Genomic DNA, 20,996 nt, shown 5'->3' on the forward strand with positions numbered 1-20,996 from the left:
AAAAGACCCTATTAGGACTCTGTAACCTTTTTGACCCACTAGTGAAGTGGAAGGAACGCTGGACTTGAAGTCAGAGGACCTGGGTTTGTATCTTGGTTCTGTTGTTACTCATGTGACCTTGGGCAAATTATTTAACCTTAGGAACCTCATCTTCCACAGCAATAGAACGAGGGAGCTAAACGGCCTCTACTGCCACTTTCGGGAACAGATTCACTCTCGTGCCTCAAAAATGATGAAACATAAATATTTTTGCCCACGACTTCCTAAGAGGGGTTACCTCAGCATAAGTTTATGTGTACATCTCTTTTTAAAAGTACATATCTATGTATGGACTCATCTTATTATCATAATAAATTATTACATTTGGAGATAAATAAAATTTACCCATTTCCTACTGGTCAAAGGATAGAACTTCAGAGTACTCTGAATAATGCTCCACTGGCCCCCTTTCCTCAAATGTTACCCATATTCCACTGCTCTCTACCCAGATCTTTAACTATCCTCATCACTTATCACCTGGAGTACAATAACTTACTAATTAGTTTCCCTGCATGCTGTCTATACTCTACCTGCAGACACTCTGCAGTCTCTACTCTCTACAACCCATCATTAACTAATAAATGGATATTCTAACTGCTCAGGAAATACCAGTAGCTCTCTCTAAACCCTTTACAAGCTAGCCATAGCCTGTCTTTTGAGGCTGATTACATATTACACACACATACACTGGACTACTGGGTGTTCCATCTAGATGGCACTCCTTTTGCTGCCTCTTCCTTTGCAGAGACTGCCACATTCTGAGAATGCTCTCCCTCTCTCTCTCTCTCTCTCCCTCCCTCTGTCTCTCTCTGTTTCTCTGTCTCTGTTTCTCTGTCTCTGTCTCTCTGTCTCTCTGTTTCTCTGTCTCTGTTTCTCTGTCTCTGTCTCTCTGTCTCTCTGTCTCTCTGTCTCTGTCTCTCTCTCTCTCTCTCTCTCTCTCTCTCTCTCTCTCTCTTTCTCTCTCTCTCTCCATATCTCAATTTTGGAGTTTCTAGAAGTACCCTTCAATGCTCAGCTCAGGAGCTCCTTGACAGAAAACCTTTCCTGATCACTCAAATGTTAGTGTAACCCACCATTCACCAAAATTATTTTGCATTTATGTTGCAGAGAATTTTTAAAAATCTGATTCTTTGTGTATGATTTTTCTTCCCCAGCCTAGAAGAATATAAGTTCCTCAAAGGCAGAATTTCTCTTGATGTTTCTATGTCCCCAGTACCTAATGCATAGTAGTCATTTAATAAATGCTTGTTGAATATTATCTGGATTTACTAATTCTAACTTGAACAAGCTAAATGAATAATTAAATGTGTAAACCAATAGAAATGAACCTGGCATAAAATCTCTCTATTATCAATTTTAAAATATATTCATATAGATTTAAATATAAATATGATACAATTCTTCAAAATTCCAATGATGTTGTCCCTAAGTGGACATTCTCTTGCAAGTTTATTGGCTTTTGCCCTAGGCATAAGGGCTGATTTTGAACACTTGAAAAGGAGAAAAGAAGGAACAAATCTAAAGAGAAAGAGCATCCCCACCCTTGCCCATTGCCGTACTGTTATGCCCAGTGAACCATGAGTCATAAATTTCCAACCTAAGTGTGGAGATGAATGAGTCAAGGATGACTTTTCAGTACTAAAAATGGTAGACAGCATTTCTATCTCTTAAACACTCAGATAGCTTCAGTGTCAGAAGTGTTTCTAGACCCATATAGTTCAACTAAATACTGAGGTGGTGTCAACCTTAATCTAAACACATTTTGTTATATAGCACTGTAATTTAACTTTGGCAGGGGCTCCATATAAGGCATTACATTTTAAAAAGATGTTTTTACTTTAAAAATTCTCTCTTGAATAATGAGTACATTAGTGACCTCAAGTTGAAGGTTATGTGTTCTCAAAAACATACACATGTTGATCTCCACTGAAAATATACAAAATTCTTATTTCCTAACAGAATTTATCCAGATTCTAAAATATATCACCTCAAATACCACAGAAAGTGTAAATTTCTACCAAAACTGAACCAAAACAAAATCCTTTCCTTTTGCTTCTTAAGAAAATTTACTGATCTTTGCCGTGTCCTGACTGACTCTAGTATTCCATCACTCTTTAAATATTGTCACCTTATTTTTATAAGCATCTAAAATTTTCTGTTCCCTCTTCAGTATGTTAAAGCATTACGTCTATAAAGAATTGTTAGCTAACCATACTTAGGATAAAAAAGATAATGATGTTTATAATACTTATCTCAGTGCTTGGAACATAATAAGGACTTAATAAATGCTTGTTGACTTTCAGATATGAAGTTCCACTTCTCTAGAAACTGATTTTATATAGGCATGTAGTCTGGGCTTCCACTGTCAATAAAAATATTGTTTTTGTTATTGATCAGTTGTATCTGATTCTTCATGACCCTATCTGAGGTTTTGTTGGCAAAGATACTGGAGAGGGTTGCAATTTCCCTATCCATCTCATTTTACACATGAGGAAACTGAGGCAGACAGAGGTTAAAGGACTTTTCCAGCATCACATAGCTAGTAAATGTCTGAGACCAGACATGAATTCATGAAGAAGAGTCTTCCTGATTCCAAACCCAGTGCTCTATCCACTTCACCACCTAGTTGCCTTAACATAAGTGAAATCATCGTTATAACATGCAATTATAATCTAAATAAAAGTTCTATTCAAGTCTATATGTAAGTAAGCCCTCTCTAACCAATTCATGGCCTTAATATACTAAATGGTCAAAACTGAGTAAAGTGGAAATTTGCATAGTGGAAGAAAATAATGAATTGATGTAAAATATTTTTAAAGAAAAAGGTATCACTAAGACAAAATTATCATTTCCATGTGGAATATTAATTTTCATGTCTCTTCTGTTTTACTGCTGGAGTACTTACTATTAAATAAATAATCATTTTTTTACCCTGGCAGGGTACAGACTAGATCCATTTGGAACTCTAGCTTCATGGTTTTTGCCACCTATGTTATAAACTCTAACATATTTTTCCACCTCAGGGATGCAAAGACCACACAGGTGGTCCATATTGCAATAGATGTCTTCCTGGTTTCTATGGTGATCCTACTAAAGGAACCACTGATGACTGTCAGCCTTGTGCCTGCCCATTAAACATACCATCTAATAAGTAAGTAACAAGACTTATTTACATCATTATTCTCGCATCTAAAATGCCTTATGGTTGGTGTGTGTGTAAGGGAAAATGGAGTGTTAATATCAAAAAATTCCATTTCCTCTTTTCTATATGTACAAATGAATTGTACTTTTTTATTTTAAAAAAATTACTTTGGTAATTGTAAAATGAATTTACAATTTTGAATTTATTTTTCATCTTAAATATTTTAAGGAAATATTCAATTGCCTTTAAGTGGTTTATTACATATAAAGCATGTAAATGTTTATATAAAGGACTTTAAGTAGTCATTAGTCTTTTTCAAAGTGGCACATAATTTTTAAAGAAAAGCAAATTCCTTGTGACATCTGAATTGTGGCACAGCTTTTAGTCTGAGTATACCTAATCAAAAGAGTTTTGGCTATAAAATATTTCTTTTCAGATTATTTCTGAACTGATGGTTTGTGAACAACAATTTCCATGTTTGCTTCCTTTACCACCACCAGTATATTTCCTGGTCTGGGGAAAAAAAACACCTGAAAATCACACTTCACTCAGTGTTTCCAGTTATAAAAATGGCCACCTATTACAGAAGAAATAGTATTAGTTGGGCTGTTGTGAACAACATTCACTCATATACCTTTATTTCCAATAAAAGAATCGAATGATTAGAACTTTCTCACCGAGATCCCTAAGCATTTTTGTATTATGAACACACGGTACTCTGGTGGCAGTCTGATGAAGCCTATGGAGCCCTTCTTGGAATGATGTTTTTAACTGCATAAAATAAAATACTTAGAAGCACAAAGGAAACCAATTATATTGAAATACATTTATCAAAATATTCAAACAATAACAGCAACAAGAAGTTTCCAGATTATGCATTAAGAACTGTTAGTGGCTAGTATTCCTTATTTTCCCATCATTTTCCACCAGAGGATTTGAGGCAACTCTAAAAAAAAGATTTTTTTAAAATCATTTCCCCAGGTTACCCTCATATTTTTGGAATGGTTGCCAGATAGTTTCTGATGCCTTTCTACTTGAGCAGAATGGCAGGCATAATACTTGGGGCATAGCAACGCTGAAAGTGCTTATGCTTCTTTTTCTGAGTAATATTTGTTTCTTAATTTGATATGCCCTCATTCATACTGGATTACCTTTATAGAAATTCACCTCAGCAATGACAGAAATTAAAATAATAATGCTATGCATGCCATTTAGCACTCTGGTTATTCAAATTATTTCACATATGTTGGGTCTTTTTTTCATCTGAAAGGTTCATGGTCGATAGCTTAGCCATTAAATTCAGTTCAACAGGCATTTATTGAACACTTACTTTGTGCAAGGCATAGCACTAGGTACTAAGGACACAGACACAAAATGAAAGATGCTCCCTGCCTTAAGTCTACAGGCTGCTGTATCGTCCTCAGTGACTAGCACTAGATTTTTCATGTGTGAAGATAATAGATAATAATAATTAATGATACTAATGCTGTAAACTTTGTAAGGTATTTTACATATGGCCCATTTTACCCTCACAACTCTACAGTGAGGGGATAACTTATAATATTAGAGAGATTAGATCTACTGATGATTTCAGTTGCTCAATACTTATATAGCAATTCAAGGGTTGTTCAGCACTTTCCCTGTATTGTCTCATTTGGGCAACCCTCTGATATAAGTGCTCTTACTTATTATTCTCATTTTGCAAATGAGAGAACAGAGACTAAGAGATATTAAGTGACTTGCCCAGAATCATCTAGCTAATAAGTATCTGAGGTGGAATTCCAATTCAGGTCTTCCTGACTCCAAAGGATTCTATCCACTTTTTTTTTCATTTCTTTATTTGTTTGTTTATTTATCCATTTATTTATTTATTTTAATTGACTTTCATTTTTCCCAATGGAATTGGTCTCAGAATAAACAACAACTCTTTTTAAAAATATCAATAAAAATCACAGCCCATTTCTTCATAATTAAAGAGGGAGGATATGAATAACATTTTCTATCTATAAATAAAAAAAGTTAAGTTCGTAAATTATCACTACCCAGTACAGTGGGGCTTAGGAACTATGTGATTACAATTATAAGAAGCACTGTAATGAAAAATGCATAGAAAATTGCTCTTGTGCAGATTTTTTATTTGCATATAAGAATCTAAAAGTATGGAAGTTTTTTAACAAAAAATAAATGGAAATGTAATAAATAAAGCAAACTATTCTTTTAAAGCTACTCATTTTTACCATTGCTATTATAGCCTGAATTTCAAGCTTTGAGGAATGCAAAGGTTTTTTGTTTGTTTGTTTGTTTTTCCATTCCATCCACAGACCAGACTATAGTGGAACAGAAGCTGTCTCAGATTGGTCAAAACGCTGAAAAGTTGTTGTAACCTGTGATTGCATGTATACTGTCTAGTAATAGCGTTTCCTTGGTGATTTTTCTATTTAATCCATGCACATAAATCTTAGAAATCAAAAACATTTTGGCTCCAAATTTCTTAGATAAAATCACTGCATAAATCATACACACACACACACACACACAGATTGATAGACATAATTATTACTATATATGTATGTATATTTCAGTTTCACATGTAATCAGGCCTTGATTTTGCACGTCCAGAATGGTCTGTCCATCCTAGATAATTTGGCATGCTCAAAGCAAAGTTCAGTTTACACACTCACGTGTGTATCAACTACATCAATCATTTACAAGTGTCCAGTATTTGTATAGCCCTCTGGGAGGTGATGTATATCAATTGTTAAAATAAGTAGATAAAAATACTATGTCTACAATTTCAAACAAACAAAATTGCAAAAGCTTGGCCCAAAATGTGGATGTTAAAATATCTGAACATTTAGCGTTATGTAATATTAATATTAACAACAATAATAATGTTAGCAACTATCAGTTATAAAGTGGTTTAAGGTTTGCAAAATGTTTTATATAGAATTTATCTTTTGATCCTCACAAGAAAACCCTATGAAGCAGGCACTATTATTATCCTCATTTCTCAGGTGAGGACACCGAGTCAGAGGTTAATCGACTCTCTCAGGCACACAATAAGTATTTGAAGCAGGATTTGAATCTAGAGCTCACTGTCTCCAAGTCCATCTATCTTTCTGTGATGCTCCATAAGTGCCCTGGGTACATAAAAAGAAATGTTCAGATTTGGAGGGGTGGTTTTTTTTCCATTGTTAGTAAATGTTCAATTTCATACAGCTTAAATATAGAGAAGGGACACAACATCATTGACCTTTATTATCACAGAAGGTCCTATGCTCTATGAGCAAAGCAGAATTGAAATAGCTTAAAAGAAACACAAGATGCACAGATTTAGAGAATCTACCCCAAATGTTCTTGTGGACTTTTTGTGCCTAACCTGTGGTAGAGCATTTTGAGCTCGTATTGGTCTGATCAGCCACAGTAGGACGCGCTGTAATTTGACTCTAACATAGTGATGTCATTTTGGTCTTCAAGAATGAAGGACAACAACCAACCAGCGGGAATGGAGGAGACACAAAGTCCTTGTCCTTTATTATAAAAACAGCCAAGCCCTTGATACTTTAAACTAGGGATTTCTTTCAGTACTCAGTAAGTGTGGCAGAGGAACGTTCTCCTGACCTTTGAAGTTGGGTTTGGAGTCAGATAACATAGGTTTCAGTTTGCCATTGACCATCTCCATGGTTTCACTTAACCTTTCTGGGCCTCAGTTTACTCATCTGTTAAATGAGTAGAACTAGATGATCTCAAAGTCCCCTCCAAGAAAAATTATATGATCTTATAAGCTCAGAATGTGATTAAAACATAGAATGATATATGTGATAAATAATGATAGCCATGCATTTTAAGGAATTATAATAGATACAGCTATCCAGAATGGTTCCAAGGACATAGTAGTCCTTCAATTGTACTTACTAGCTATATTAACATATCTAAGCCACTTTCTCTGAGCCTACACTTCCTCATCTGTAAAATGGGAATAATACTTACTGTACCTACCTTACAGAGTTGTTGTGAGGCAACAAATTATAGAAAGTATTTTTGCAGCACTTCAAGTATTATACCGATTGTCAGCTATTATCATTATTCATTTCAATCCATTGTGAAGAGTTGAAAGACACATTTAGGTCATACAGGTTCTTGTAGTATCCTTCCATTCAAATCACTAAGACTTCTCTCTGTTCTTCCAATGCACAAAGTTGGCCTTGGATGAGAGTTGAGGGACAGGTAAAATAGTAAATAAATGTCTTCACTTTGCTTATGGAAGATTATAGTTTGCATTTTGGATTAAAATATGGAAGAACCCAAGCTCATGCTGAATTCTTCATAAAATTTAAATATTCAAATGGACCTTTGATCTATATCACAAATGGGAATGTTTATTACATGAGGTAGCCTGGCCATCCTGTGTAACTCTTGTCTGTGTACTCTCGCAGGTCCACTCTCCACCCAACATACTTCATTCCATCCTTCCTTTATCTTGTCAGGACTAGGGCAGGATGATATGAGCTAAATTTAGAGTTGGAAGAGATCTTAAAGGCCTTCAAGAGGAGGAAATGGAGGCCCAGGGAAGCCAGGTGACTTGCCCAAAGTCTCAAAAGTAGTAAATGGCAAAAGCACAATCTGAAGCCAAATCCTCTGCAGAGCCAGTTCTCTGGATTCTATTGTTGGAGCCCATGGGCTGTCTAGCCCTCATTCTCACCACCCAATGATTCTTTTACAAAAGAATCATTTTTCCCCGATGGCATTCTTTACTTCTTTCCGTCATAGTTCCTTATTTATCATATGCTGCAATTGGCAACACTTCACCAAAAACCCTTTACTAATTGCATTTTTAAACAATTTTATTTAGAGTCTTGAGCTCCAAAATCTATTCCTCCCTTCCTCCTTCCCCTTCCACCTCTCTGAAACCATAAGTAATCAGATATAGGTTATATATATGCATAATACTTGCATTTAGATGCAATTTGGTTTGTATACAAACTTCTAAATGGATCTGAATAGTCAAAGCAGAATTCTGTGACTAATTTTTAAAAAGGCCCTTCTCTACATGCAAGATACCTCTTCTCCCCTGACCTCATCATTTGTCAGGGATTGGGGCAGAGTGGGGAGTTAGCTGAACCTTCACAATCTGGCATCTCACCCAACTCCAGCAAGGGGTCACCTGTTACTTTTCAGCATTTGAAGAAAGCGTCTTGTGGGCCAAGAACTCCCGAGTCCAACATGGCATTTTAGTTGGTAATCCAGAAGTGGCACTCTTTCCCCCTGAGCTTGCCAACGAGCCTTAAGTGATACTTCTCTGGAATGGCTATGTAATCACCAGCAATCTCCCTGCTCTGCCTCTTCCTGTCCCAGCACAGTGAGCAGCGTATTCTGGCCAAATCCAAAGTCAAAGTCACTCCATTTTTCAGCCTAAATTCACTGGGGAAATTATCCTCACTCATGATTATCTCCTTTCTTTCTCCCTCTGTGAGTATTATTATTTTCACTGCTAGGGAAATGTCATATTCCACCCTGGAGATCACTACAATTTCAGTAGTAGAGGGAGTGGTTTCTCAGTTTCTAAAGAACTGAGATTTCCTAGGCTGAGCGGTTTTGTTTAAATGCATCCTGTCCAATTTTCATATTTACAAAAGCTTTAAATGGGTTATTTCTCATCACTAGTTGCAGGACAGCAATTTGGAATAGTGGAATGAGTACCTTGATTCCAGTCTATCTTCTCCTAGGAGTCTCAGTTTCCTCATTTGTAAAATGGAGATAATGCCTATCCCTCGACCCACAAGGTTGATAGGAAGATTTTTTAAAAAATGAATGCATGTGACTTTGAAATATGTAAAGAAATTTACAACAGGAATTGATGTAATTTTTTTTTTAATCCTGATAAACCAGACCCTTTCCTGAAAGGTTTAAATTCTTGCTAGAATACTTTATAGTTTCCTATGAAAAGTAATTAGAAATCTGAAATATACTTCACTAATAGTGCCCCATAAATATTTCAACGGCAGTAAAGTGTTTATGGAAACATCCTTTGCCTAGAAGTTTGGGAACCACATTCTAGTCTTATCTTCACTACTAAGTCTGGGGCCTTGGGCTAGTGACTGCATCCTCTGCACTTCAGTTTCCTCATCTTTTAAAAAGAGACTTCTGAGCTCATAGACTTAGAGCTGAAAAGAACCTTTGAGATCATTTGGTCCTAATGATCAGAAAGGATAAGTGATTTACCCCAAATCACGAAGCTTCCAAGTTGCAGGGACAGGATTCACACCCCAGTCCACTAACACATTTGCCATTTACCATATCTGACCTTCACTAAATAAATGAAAACATTTCATTATCATTTTGTCCTTGGTAACTCTGTGAATGCCACAGAAGTGACAAAACCAATTCCATTCAAATTAACTAGCATTTAGAAGAGCGGACACCTACATAGCCTTTATTTAAAGTTTGAGAAGAAATTCATATATTATATCATATTTAATCTCCTCAACAAGAAAAAGCTACAATTGATAATGCAAAATAATTATTTTGCTGATAAGAGAACCAAGACTGAGAGAGTTTAAGTGATTTCCTAGAATAAGTATCTAAGGTTAGATTTGAACCTAGGTACAGGACTGACACTCCACATAATGTGTCACATTGCCTCCTAAAATGCCTAAAGCACTATTCAGGGAACTAGGTTGGATACAATGTTTGACTATGGTCTCTGCCCTCATGCAGCTTATAGTCCAAATTGAGATTTTAAAACATACACACAAATAACTGAATACAAAATTATACATGAATACATATGAAAGTGCTGTGTGAAGTTTAAGGGGAGAAAAGTCTTTGTTGGCTAGAGACAATCAGGGAACACTTCCTGAGGGAGATGCCGGATGTTAAAGGGATGCAGTACAAAATTCCAAGTATAAGGAAATATTTTGGCAAAATGTAGAGGAAAGAACCAAGTAGCTATTGGAGACAAGGCATAGTTCAGTTTGTTTTTTTAAGAATATATAGAGTAGGTTAGAAAAAGCAGTATAGCCCAGTAAAAATACAGTAACATGAATACTGTTTTAAGAATGATTGGTAATGTTAAGTGAATGTTATTTTGACTATTAAAAATCCTCAGATTAACTATAAAGGACTTATGAAGAAAGATGCTATCTGCATCCAGAGAAAGAACTGATAAATAGAATAATTTTATTTATATATGCCTATTTGTGTCTAATGCAAACCATCTCTAGGGCAAAGGAAGGTAGGATGGAAGAAAAAAAGAAAAAAGATAGAAATTTACATGATAACTTTGTTATATGTTTAAGAGGAATATCAAATTGTACATAGTAGGTTTGTAGTTTCATGTACAATCATCTTTCTTATTATACTGTTATGGAATGCTTTATTCTATAAATTAAGAATATTTATTTAAAAAATCTTTAGCTTTTGTAAAATGGGAGCATTGGATTACGTAGCCACTGAAGTCCTATTACGCTCTAGATTTATGAATCAATATGACATAAGACTTTTTTCCCCCAATCTTATAGTAGTGGGAGAGTCTAGAATTATAAAGGAATCTCAATATTAATCGTTAGGATCAATCAATAAGCATTTATTAAATGCCTGCTATGTGCCAAGCACTGGGGATACAGAGATAAAAATCTAATAATTCCTGCACTCAGGGAGATTATAATTTATCAGGGAGAATGCAGATACATATTTTTATATGTCAGTCTGCTGCCTGAGTTTATAAAGGATTTTCTTAATGAAATAACAGAATAAACTCACATCCTCATACTTTCAACTAAAAAATAAATTTCTCCCTAATAGTACAAGTTTATAGTCCATTGAATATAAAAAAATAATTGCAAGAGTCAGTTGTCTCAGAACCCTTTCTCTTTGAACCCTATTGAAAAAGATGAGAATAAAATAACAATTTATAATGATGCTATAATGTGTTACATATTACTTTAAGATGTTAACCCTTGTTTTACAGATGTTATCCATGAGCTTTACAACAAACCTGTGTCCTAGGTATTAAAAGCGTTGTTATTCCAATTTTACAGAAAAGGAAAGTGAGGCTCTGACACTTAAGTGACCCACAGACACATAGCGAAGATGACTCCACCACTGTGTCACCAGCTGTCTATGGGACATTTCAAGTTGTCTTCCTGGAGGCATCTCTAATTCATTATGTCTAAAACAGACCTTACTTTTTCCCATAATGCCCCTTTCATTCTTGCCTGTTTCTTCTGAGGACCAGACCATCCTTCTCCTGCTCAATAGACCCCAGTGGCTCTCTAGCATCTCTTAACACAAAAGAAATTCCTCTCTCAGGCATTTAAAGTTGTTTGCAACTTGACTTCATTCTATTTTGTAGCTTTACTACATGGTATTCCCCTTCCCACAATTCACAATCTAGCAAATCTCGCTATTGTTTTTTCTCATTTCTGATCCTCCATTGGTTATCTCCATGCCTTTACACTGACTGTTCCCCATACCTTAAATGTACTGTCTCCTCACCTCAACCTCTTAGAATCCCAAGTTTTCTTCAGTACTTAGCTCAGGTCCTGCCTTCTATATAAAATCTGTCCTGATCACTGCAAATTCTGGCACCCACATGACCATGTCTCTATTTAATTCTATTTTTCCTATGCTCATCTTTGTCCACACTTTCTTCCACAATAGAATGTAAACATCCCCCAATATGTTGCACAGTACCTGGAGGTACTTAATACACGCTTGTTGACAGATTGATAAATAGTCAGGGGTGGGACTTGAACCCAGATCTAACCTAATTTCAACTTCTATACTGTGGGCTAAGTTTGGAAGAACATAATGAGCCAACTTTCATTATTGCAGCCTATGGATGTTCCAAACAAATTCTTCCTTTCAAGTCAGTAAATCCTAACAATTCTGTGATTGAATAGGAAGAAAATCCTCTTTCCATCCCCCATCCTGCCTGCTATTTACCTCCATGAATACAACAGTTTGTGCTCAGACCACTTCCACACTAGTCTCTTGAAGCTATTGTTAGGAATGACTTTAGGTAGAATGATGTTGTTAGAATGATGGTTGCCACTTCACTGCCATTGCCACCACACGGATGCTTCTTGAACTATGTGTGCCATATGTATACCATAGGACAAGCTACATATTATCTGTCCTGAGACAGGGGTAGCCTCCTCCTCCCTTTCCAGTTTTCTTACATTTCCTCCTCAACACATACTTTTCAATCCAGTATCACTTGCCTTCTGAGTTGTTTCACAAACAAGACACTACTTCTCTTCTCTCTGGGCATTTTCTCTGGCTGCCCCTTGTGCCTAGAAATGCTCTCTCTACTCTACTCCACTTAATTACTTCCCTGGCTTCCTTTAAGTGCCAGTTAAAATCCCTCCTTCTACAGGAAGATTTCCCCAATCCCTATTAATTCCAGTGCCTTCCTTCTCTTAATTATTTCCCATTTCTGCTATATATTTTGCTTGCTCTGTGTATGTGTGTGTGTGTGTGTGTGTGTGTGTGTGTGTGTGTGTGTGTGTGTGTGTGTAGCATATCGTCTCCCCCACTAGCTTGTAAGCTACTGGAGGACAGGGACTGATTTTTGCTTCTTTTTATATCCCCAATGCTTAGCACAGTTCCAAGCACATAGTAGGTGCTTAATAAATGTTTATTGATTGATATGGCCTACAAGAATGAAACTAAAGAGCATAAAGAGGTTTAGGCTGTGTAGAAGGTGAATAAATAAATGAAAATCAACTTCCAAGCAGTTACTAAGCACTGTGCTAAGTGTTGAACATACAAATAAAGAAGTAAGACTGTTCTCAAGGAAACCACCTTCTAAGGGGGAGACAATTATAAAAGAAGCTTCAGCTGCAGTTCAAATGGATAGGTACTGTTATCCTTAGAGTTCATTGGCAAAGCAAATGGCAGTGCACCTTCTTTAATGTCATTTCCATGAATAAAACCATATTATTTTTAATGTTGAATCATTGGGAGCATCAAGATCCTTGGTGAGGAGAACTTTATTTTCTGGGTCTTTAGGGTCTATGGACACTGAGTAGACAGGGTCGACAAGCACCTATGGAAACCCCTATAGATACAACTTGACAAGTTGCATCTCCACAAAATTGGAAGCTTTTCTACCATGAATGCTTTCTTCAAGAAGATGGACAGAAAATGCTAGATGTAGTGATAATCCAATGACATCACAAAAATGAAATGAATTCTAACTTAACAAATAGGAAATGACTGGTTTGTGCTTTGGGAATCATTCCTAAATCAGCTGTGCACAGTCTGTCAATTGATTTATTTAAAGCAAAGCTCAAAATCAATACCAAATTAGAAGAAAGAATAAAAATGAGAAAAAAGATTTGGTGTGCAACTAAAATTACTCCAATATAACCTATTTAAACTTGCTGTTGAGTCAAAAAAAATGAAAATAGGCAAAACAAGAACAGATTTCAGAAGATATGGTCATCAATTAAAAACTGGATATTCTTACCAAGTAAAGATTTGACAACTCAGGGTAACATTTATTTAAAATATAGATTTGGCTATTAAATCATATATGCAGGTGGTTGTGAAAGATTATAAGCTGTAGCAGCTTTTAAAGTAGAAAAATTTTTTAAGGAAAAAATGGTGGTAAATCCAATTAAGTCATATCATCCCAAAAGTAGTTAAGGGTGAAAATGGAAAGAGTACAACAAAGAAATGAAAATAGAATTGATTTTTTAGATTATTTTAACTATTGTCTTCATCAATGACAGTGAAGTTACCCTGTTTAAACTGTAATTAATAGCCATTGATACAAAGGATGAGGAACCTGAAATACTGGGAAAGAAAACAAAGATAAGAGCAGCAACCAAGCTAGATAGACAAAGTCTACCCAGAGAGAGGCTGTGCTATACTAAACCTAGTTTTGAGGATATTGAGACTTCAGTTCTCAAGATATGGTAAAAAAAAAAAAAACATATGTATATATATATATATATATGTGTGTGTATATGTATATGTGTATGTATGTATGTAGGATGTATCTTGGGAGTATTCCAAAAGGTCATCTTTGATGAAGATATGAGAAAGAGAACATGCAGTCTTTTTGCAAACTACATAATAGACTACAGTTCTACAGTCATACAGCTAACTGAAAGGTGGAGAGAATGCAAGATCACACTATGCTTATTGGTTCTTGAATATAAAATAATTTAATTGGGTGAAGCAAAATCTCCACCAGAAAGGCTCTTCTCCAACAAGATGTCTCATGTACATTTCAAAGTCATACAAACTTTCTTGAGAGACACAACAAAGATAAATTTTCAGTGACTGCTTATAAATGTCATATGAGAAATAAAGCAGGAAAATGCATGCTAATGAAAGGTGTTTGCCACTGTCATGAAAAATGTCCAAGCAGCAGAATATAAATGGAAGAGTGATTCCTGATAGATGGTCAGGTCTCCCAGTTGTTCCTCTTTGCAGGTGACATTGTGCTGACTTCACCAAAGCCCAGAACATTGTGACAGCTCCTGAATGAGACTCCTAATTATTCCAAAATATTTTACCTAAATACACAGGAAAACTAAGTAATGAAGAATGCCTGTTGTCTAGACTGTGATAAGCAATTTGATGGACAGCCTATTCAGCTAGTCCATCAGTATTTATCTTGGACAGGCTCTGTGGAAGGGCAATGAGCTAGGACAAGAATTGATGGGAAAAGATGAGTGGGCTGAATTGTCTTTGGAAATTCATCAGTACTTTTAATAACTCTAACCGTCCTCTTACAATAAGGGGCCATCTTTTTAATATCAATAGATACCTGGTAGTGCTATATATATAAAACTCTGAAGCAGGAAATATCACAAGCTCCAAAGAATTAAATGTGCATGTCACTGAAGGTATATGATAAGCATGAGTAAATTTCACCATATTACCAATGAAGAATTGTACAGGTAAATGGAAGTAAGAGATTTGAAATATATATGACCAGAAAAGGAGATGGACCAAAGAAATAATTGAAGTGAGAGGTAACCAATGAAAAATCTGTGTTTCATTTGTACCTACCCAAAGTCTAAAAATCTAGAGAAAGACCAATACATTGAATGGAGTCTTGTGGAAGATTTATGGGAGGTCATTGACAAGAATTTGCATGGGATAAGAAGGTGCAGATGGAATGCATCCTGTGCGATTGGAGAGAATATATTTCCACTGGTGTGGTCACTAGTCCATTGAAATATCTGCATATTCATTTTTCAGTACTGTTGTTTACTATCATTAATGAAGCCTGTGTGTCTTTTAAGTAGCACTCAAGAGTTTCCTGTCAATAGACCAGATTCCTCTACCTGCTTCTTCTCAATCTGATTCTAGTGATTTTTTTTACAATCCTGAACTCTTTTAAAGAGATAATCAATCTTCTTTCACTTTAATTAAATCCTTACATAATATTTTGTTTTACCTAAAAAAATATTTTCATGATTTAAACATGACAACATTGCTCTGGGGCTAAATCCAAAGATTATTTTTTGAAATATTATTAGAGATTGGGCAGAAATATTAAGATGTTATTTAAGTTCACCCAAAGAATCAGATGCAAAAAACTAAGATTATGATTTAGTTCTGAGTTTAAAGTCATTTCTTTAGGTCATTGAGCCATGCAGTCATTATTGAACTGTCCTGTCACATAAAAAAAAAAATAAGAATAAATCTCTTTAAGGGAAAAGAGGATGGGATAAAGATTAATAGCTCTCTTTCTGATAATCAATTTATTAAAAGTTAAGGCAGAACTGTCCCCTTAATCTCTCTTAAAAATATTTCCTAGTATTGAATATAAATGTATAAGAGTGAATTTGTGAACATTTTTACATGTACATACGTAACAACACTTGCAGAATGTTGGTACAGTAGACAACCATATCTCCTCCTGCCCCTGCACACACGCTGGACAGAATTGTCCAAGCTATCTAATAAAACTGGCTGCACCACTTTGTGTTCAAAGGGATTTAGCTAGTGAGAAAAATCTATGGCCTTGTGTTTTCTAGGCCTTAAGGGTCCCTAAAAAGGCAGCTGTCCATTCCTGCTTGTTATTGGTGATCACGGACTCAGCTGAGTCTAGTCACATAATAACATGTCATAGGGATACTGGCCTCCACTGTGCTATATTCGTGTCTGCAGAAATAGCAAAGCCATTTGGTCCTCTATTGGCTAGACTCTAATCTCTGTCTGTGAGCACACGATGACCTGCCCAACCCCTCTTGTCCCATGGGAAGAGGAATGAAAACTCTGCCGCTAATGATTTTGTCTCTCTGTTTCTTCTTTGTCCTTGTTCTCACCCAACAACAACAACAACAACAAAATAGTTTCAGTCCAACGTGCCATTTAGACTGGAGTCGGGGATTGATATGTGATGAATGCCCTGTCGGGTACACAGGACCACGCTGTGAGAGGTAAGCAAGCACCACACTGTCTTTCAGAGTGATGTCTACCTTGGGGACTTTAAAAACAACAGTTGTTGTCATTCTTTGGACTGCCCAGTAAAAGGGGAAAAAAACTTCAGTAATGTTCAATGAAATGAAATTAACTTCCTCCTCACACTTGTCAAACAAATACAGTACATTTTTATTGTTTATTCATACCCTGTAAATTGCTCTATAAATCTTTATTCCCTCAAAGAATATTTGATTAATGTTTTATTCTTAAAGTCTGTGCATTAACCTATTGTATCCAGAAAGTATTTCCCAAGTGGAAGGAATATATTTTAAGGTTCATCTGTCAGTATTTTTTTTATCTTTCATGATTAGTTTTTCTGTCCTTAAAATGTGACTTGAAAGTTTAGGGCCCAGTTCATCAAATGGTCCATAAGTTACTATTACCAGGCTTTGAGTTTGTTTAGTATGGAGTCAAAAATATACTTTTTCATCTGATTTGTATGTTGTTCTAATTATTCCCAAGACAATATTATCGTTCTGGCTGATATATGCTTTCTGCAGTAGAATATTCTTTGGTCAAAAGTTTCAGTAATCTTTATTTTTACAATGGTGACTTAGATATAATTTTCTATCATTTCCTTCTCTTAAAATCCATTATAAAGGAGGAAAAAAATCACAAGGAGAAAGGCCTGTCTATAAATTGTGTTCTTGACTTTGGTAAATTACCAAGCACCACTTCCCCATCCAGGTCATCATAGTAGAAATAGGTTCCTTTGCTATGCCTTCTGGAAGTAGAAAGCCAGTCACCTGCTTTTGCCCATCATCACCAGGGCTAATGTTGCCGAGGGCTATTCTTGCCTATCTTTTCCTGTCTTCCTTACAAATTGTTGTCCCTGTTTCTACTGAGGTCCCTGAAGTTAGCAACTCTAGGAATAAATCACCCAGGGAGTACACCAATAAAAATTGGTTGATGTGAGGCCCTGAATGTTACCTGGCAAGCAACTGGTGCGATTTGGGGATCTGGCATATTCTGTAACTTGGTGATAAGGCCAGGATTAGAGTAAATTTGATTTTAATTGAAGTGAAATACATGAAAAAACTGTAGGTCAATAACTGTCAAAGTCAAATGAACAATAAAAGTGAAGGCTAAGAGTAGTTTCTTCCCATTACAAATGAACGGACAATTGCCATTCCAGGAGTAGTTTATATCAAAATCATGACCCTCCACCTCACCCCACCTACTTTTTTTAAGCACTTGGAAAATGATAACTCATCTGTTCCTTGAGGCCATTAAATCTGTTCAAGACCCTTCCCTGCTTTTCTCACTCTTTCATACTAATTCCTGTGTCAATGAGGAAACAATTTCTAAACCTGGAAAGAAAATTTTCAAACTGTGCCACTGTTTTGAACTAGGTAGGAAAGGTGTCTAGAGAAATTGACTAGAACTACAAAAAAAATATTATGATGCAGCTAAGAAACTGATGTTCAGAACTAATCATAATCTCATTGACAAAAAGCAGGAACAGTTGTAGCAAGGGGATACCATGGGTTAACTTTTGCTACTTTTGGTGAAATTCATCTGGGCTAAGTGAGCAGAAAAGTCAGTTTTTCTCAAGCAGGGGCAACAAAATGACTGTTCTTCTATTAATTATTTGAACCCAGTGTGGTTGCCAAAGAGGAGGGGATGGGGTAGCAACTAGGAAACGAGTAATGGTGGAAAATAAACTTTGGCTGTGGCTAGCCTTGGTAGCAAGCTCATTACATAATTGAGACGTCAGTGACAGCCATTTATATGGTAGCCCATATAATATAATTATATCATGGTGTAGAGCAACAGGATGCTAATTGGTCCAACTGAAAGTTGTAGAATTTTGGAAATTTTGTCACTGTACATGTAGATCATCAGAGAGTAGAGCCCATATGAGTGCTTTTCCATTTTGCCTAGAGAGCCATATTTGAACTTAATATTTAATTGTCTCCAGACTATCAATGTGGGCAGTAGATTTTTGACAGATGAGCCTGCCAGAGATGAGGGCACAGGATAAGATTGCATTAGTAATATCCGTGACATCAGTGACATTGCTTTCTTTGATTTTCATCTTTTTTCCCTCTACTTGGACACTGGAAGAGACAAGATTATACATGAAAAAGAACATTGTACTGTGAGTTAGGAAATGTGAATGTGCCACTAACTCATTGTGGGACCTATAGTAAGTCAGGGCACCTCTTTGGGTTTGTTTCCTCACTGTGTAATAAAAGTGTGGCAAAGGAGATGGGAATAAATGGTATTTTAAAGTACCTATTATGTACCAGGGACAATGCTAAATTCCAAGAATTATTCCAAGAATAATTTCCAAGTATTTTAATTCCATATATTTTCTTCCCCCTTTCCTGCATATTATCTCATGGTGGTGAATATCATCTTCCTAGGAAATAATCTTTGCTATTGGAAGAAACAGATTTTGTCTACCTCATATTCTGTTTTTTATTCACCTCTTCCCAAATATTTTCCAGTTGACTTACAGGAAAACATTGTGGAAGGAACCAGTAGTAGTTGACTATCCAGTGCAATTCCAGCCCCAAATCCTAGTCTTCAAATGGAATTTCCTTACTCTGCCTTGAATGTGAATAATTCTTTTGGAATTCTTGATGATGTATTTTCAGAGATTGCAGTTTTGAAAATCTGGGAAGATCTAAAGGAATGTGATTTAGACTACAGTTAATTGATTGAATCTAAACATATCACAAAATTAGGCACTATTATCATTAAGTGAAGACTTATATGATGAAAAGTATTATGTTCACTGATCTTTGGAGCATTTTTCTGCTTCACAGGGAGTTTTTTTGTGTGACTCCAAGAATACTATAAGACAGCTAATAAAAAGTCTTCTAAAATGTGTCACTAGTTAATGGAGTTTTTTCACTGAAGTGTGATATGAATTAACTATCTTGTCTATTCATACTTTTTGCTTAAATGTCATACAGCAAAACCTTCTGGAAGGCATAGGTGCTGCTTCTGACTTACATATTAATCTGTTTAATTGTGGTCATTTTCTCCCTGGAATGAGTTTTCTCCTATTGTGGAAGAAATTCGCACTATATTAATTGGTACCTGTGTTAAGAAGAATTCCCAGACCTTGTTAAATAATGTCATCTCTCCAGAGGGCAGTAAGTCATTTTGAGGGAAGTGAACTGAAAGTAATGGGTTTTAGTTGACTATAATAATTATCTTTGATATATCCTTATTCCACAGAGCAAAATTCATTTATTTATAATAAACAAAATGAAATATAAAGCTATGTGGATGTGATGATAAATTCCAAATGTCAAACAAAGCAAGAAAAATGTGGGTGATAATTCATTTGGACTTTCTTGGTGTTTTGATTAAATGCCTCCTTCTAAAGGGATGATGACAATAATAATAATTTAAAACTCCCTCCCTCCCCCCCAAACCCCTTCTACTTCTTACATTGGGAATATTTGCGTGGTACTTCTCTATACTTCTACACGACATTTCTTGATTCTCCAGACCAAAACTTCCTTATGTGGGTATGGTAACTACTCTCTTACATGCATTATTTCCTCCAAATAAATGTGAGTTCCTTGAGGGCAGGCTGTTTCACTTTCATGTTTGTATCCCCAGTGCTTAACATAATGCCCAGTGCACAGGAAGCATTTAATTGATACTTTTTTATTCATCCAATCATAAGGCTTCAAAGTTTCCAAGCTATATTATTTCATTTATTCCTCACAGCATTTTATGCATGAGGAAATTCAATGAATAAAAAATGATAGCTTATGCACTCCATTTTCATTTATATACACCATCTTTTAAAAGAAGTAACAAGTAATATTTGTTGGTGGCAACAGTGTCTTTTTTCTCTTTGGCATTTCTTTTTTGGAGAACAATTAGTATTAGAGTTGGTAAGTACAAATCAAATTATGAGGTCATTCATGTCTGTGGTGCTCATTAAATTGCCATGAATTTACCCTGAGAGGGTGCCTGACATAGCTCAAATAAAAATGTACTTATCCCTTTTCCTGAAAGTAGAGTCTTTCTAATCTTACACACACACACGGTAGCTATTACACGTGTGTCTGAACTGCCTTTTACAAACAGTACATTACTTGGAGGAAATTATGTTCTTTATCATTGTCCCCTATATTTCTGGACCATTGCTGTTCTGCGGTCCCACAGGATAATGTGTCTGTATTGCCCAGAAACAGAAAGTTTTGTACTTTCTATTATTTCTACCTCCTCTTTCTTCTCCCTACTTCTCTCCTCCCTCAGTTTGAGAGTATGAGAAGGATGAAGTATGAGTAAATGTAATGAAAGGGAAAGCAGACCAGAATATAAATGGGGCCTGTCTACATAAGCACTTTTTTGAAGATATTAGTAATCAACCATATTAAATAGCAAGCCT

At 35.8% G+C, this 20,996-nt stretch overlaps 1 protein-coding gene across 2 annotated transcripts in view; it reads left to right on the top strand.

The window, feature by feature from the left end:
- The window catches only part of LAMA2 (laminin subunit alpha 2), a 795,715-nt gene that overhangs the window by 515,060 nt on the left and 259,659 nt on the right, over positions 1 to 20,996 (top strand). For both annotated transcript variants that reach the window (XM_072637652.1, XM_072637653.1), the window contains exons 17-18: positions 3,063 to 3,190; positions 16,504 to 16,590. In XM_072637652.1, the coding sequence (XP_072493753.1) occupies positions 3,063 to 3,190; positions 16,504 to 16,590 (215 nt within the window). The remainder of the gene's footprint in view (positions 1 to 3,062; positions 3,191 to 16,503; positions 16,591 to 20,996) is intronic.

The sequence above is a fragment of the Notamacropus eugenii genome, chromosome 2 (genome assembly GCF_028372415.1).
Source record: "Notamacropus eugenii isolate mMacEug1 chromosome 2, mMacEug1.pri_v2, whole genome shotgun sequence".
Classification (NCBI taxonomy): Eukaryota; Metazoa; Chordata; class Mammalia; order Diprotodontia; family Macropodidae; genus Notamacropus; species Notamacropus eugenii.